This window comes from Palaemon carinicauda, chromosome 38 (assembly GCF_036898095.1).
Source record: "Palaemon carinicauda isolate YSFRI2023 chromosome 38, ASM3689809v2, whole genome shotgun sequence".
NCBI classification, from domain to species: domain Eukaryota; kingdom Metazoa; phylum Arthropoda; class Malacostraca; order Decapoda; family Palaemonidae; genus Palaemon; species Palaemon carinicauda.
In genome coordinates, this window is record NC_090762.1 from 60,367,792 (window position 1) to 60,370,496 (window position 2,705).

The 2,705-nt window shown below is 34.8% G+C and overlaps 1 protein-coding gene across 1 annotated transcript; it reads right to left on the reverse strand.

Annotated features, from left to right (window-relative positions):
• Positions 1-862: 862 nt before the first annotated feature.
• Positions 863-2,376, reverse strand: LOC137630347 (uncharacterized). The gene is made up of 3 exons (XM_068361780.1): positions 2,251-2,376; positions 1,118-1,992; positions 863-869 (listed from the first exon to the last, which is right to left on the reverse strand). The coding sequence occupies exons 1-3, from the start codon at positions 2,374-2,376 to the stop codon at positions 863-865; spliced, it is 1,008 nt and encodes a 335-aa protein (XP_068217881.1).
• Between the last annotated feature and the right edge of the window lie 329 nt (positions 2,377-2,705).

Genomic DNA, 2,705 nt, shown 5'->3' on the forward strand with positions numbered 1-2,705 from the left:
ATTTACTCTTAACTCTCAGAAGACCCTGTGAATCTAAAAATACATTAAGTTGCGTTATGATAGGAGGAATGTCTTTTCTGGAATTAAGACCATGCTGTAGGTAAGAATATACCTCAGGATAATGCTTCCTTTGTTCAGTGTTTAACAAGTAATTTATAGCCTGGGCAAAGTAATTAGCGACTGGTGAGCAAGCAATTTTCGCTTTCAGCTTCCACTTGTGCACCACTAAGAAAATTCTGCGAAAAATCAATACAAGTTTCCTGAAATTGGAATAATTATTAATATCAATAATATTGTTAGCAACTTCAATAACCTGAGCTGTGGAAGGAGTTGCTTGAACCTCAGTGGGCATCTCAAATGCTGGTATGGTAGTTGACAATTCTGGAACTTCATTTATACTTAAATTTGGTCCTGAAAAAAGCAAGAATTTTGCAACTGGTTGTATGACACACATCTGGTGATTATGTCCGCAGGATTGTTTTTTCCTGAAATAAAGCTAAATTTTATAGGGACCGTTTCACACATTCTTTGTATATTATGAAGTCTGTTTACAACAAATGGAGAATGTTTATTTAATTTGTCCAATTTCAAGGCAGCAGAGTTCAGCCAATGTAAGGCACAGAGAGAATCAGTATATACGTAAATATTATTAACCTTTAAGGGTTTTAAGCAAGCAGATCCAGACAAATCTTTGTAAATCTCAAGAGCACACTCAACACTTAAATGTATTGCGTTAAGTTCCAGAGAGGGCATGGATTTACTCTTAAGTTGCTTATTTACAAGTCTGTTTTTGGCATGTACAAAGCTTAAGCGATTGGATTCAATATGCTGTAAATAGAGTACACAACCAAATATGTCCTTACTAGCATCTGAAAAAATATAAATATCATAATTGCCATCTCGTGGACCAACACACCTAGCAATTTTTAAAGGAGGAGCTCTGTTGGTTTGCCTGCAAATATTAATCCATTCTCTCTGCAATTCTTGCGTTAATGGTTGATCCCAATGTAAATTCTTTTGACACTGTAATTGATGCATGAACAATCTACAGCGATTAAACAATGGCATATTAAAACCAAAAAGGTCAAACTGTGAAGCAATTGTCTGTAAAAGAGACCTTTTAGTATTAGCATTGGGATCAAGACAAATTGGTTTAGTGAAAATTTCGTCGGAACATCGGTCCCAGTTTAAACCAAACAACTTGTTACGTAAAGGCGTAGCTGCCTCGGCTTCGCGGTCCACTTCATCCTGTAAAGTTGAGTCATTAGTTACAACCTGCTGAATGTCAAATTTATAGGGATTGAATATATTTGAAAGCTGTTTATACGACCACTCTAACTCCTCTGAAGTGTTGGCAGTAATGGCCCCATTGTCCATATAAATCATGGAATAGATAGATTTCTTTAAGTCTGCTATTCGAGAATCCTCTGAAGGTTGTAACACAAGCATGTAATATAATGAAATCATTAATAAAAAGGGACTACATCTAAGGCCAAAAGGTAATCTTACATTCTTAAAAGCCAATAAGGAAAAATCACCTTGATTCACATTTTTGTACCAAAAAAACAACAACTTAGACTGATCAGTTTCTGTTAAGGATAACATATTAAAAGCTTTCTTAAGGTCAAATATGAGTAACTTTTGGTCAAACCTAAGCTGTAAAAAGGAAGAGGACAATTTTTGGTTTAACGTAGGCCCTGAATACATGCACTGGTTATGTGACAAAGATATATTATTAGAAGAATCCCTAAGGTTAGACAAAAATACAATCCTACATTTGGTACTATCCCTATCCAGTTTAAAGATAGGCATGTGTGGTAAAAAAGAATGTTGAGGGTTCTCACTCTTAAACACCTCTAAATCATAAATGGGTTCAATTATGCCTGCCTTCAATTGCTCCTTAATTGTTTGGTCAACGAGCTGCAAACGTTCTGGATGTCGTTTAAGTCTCTTGAGGTTAGACCTTAATATCAACTTAGATAGATTTTCATTCTTTGAAAGTAAATGAGAAACTTTCCCATTCCACAACAAGGGAACGATAATACGTCCATCAGACTCCCTACGACGAAGGGTTTTGATGGTAAATTCGACCAACTGGTTGTTAAGTTCAATACTTTCATCATTGTAGAAATTCTGATCGTAATTTAAGTAATAATTACATTCAGACTCTAGAAGTTGATCAGTAGCCTGTTGCAGTGGTTTCTCCATAAGCATACCTCTTTCATTTATTACAGAAAATGAACAGTTTACCTCAAATTTAGTATTAACGTCATCATCGGCAAAAATATCAACTTTAGAGTTCAGCAAAAAGGAACTACTCTGGATATGAATAGCAGAACTACACTCAAATGGGTTACTAACAGCCGAAGTTTGCATTCTCGTATCAGCTAAATTATCAATATTCTTAATCATTAAATCAATGCTACCAGACAACAAAATACCTGCATGACACTCTGTATACATCGATGAATTTATTCCTCCAAAAACTGTATCTGTACCTGCAATACAATAAGCGAAGTCTGTACCTAAAATGAGCTGAACATTATCAATTTCATGAGAAAATTTATTAAGGAATTGATCAGTTAATTTAACACCTTGTGCCTGAAATTTATCAACTAATCTACCAAGCAAAGGTAATTTCAATGCTACATAAATGTTTGGTACAACCAAGCAATAAATTATAAAGGATTTATCTCCGATCGTAA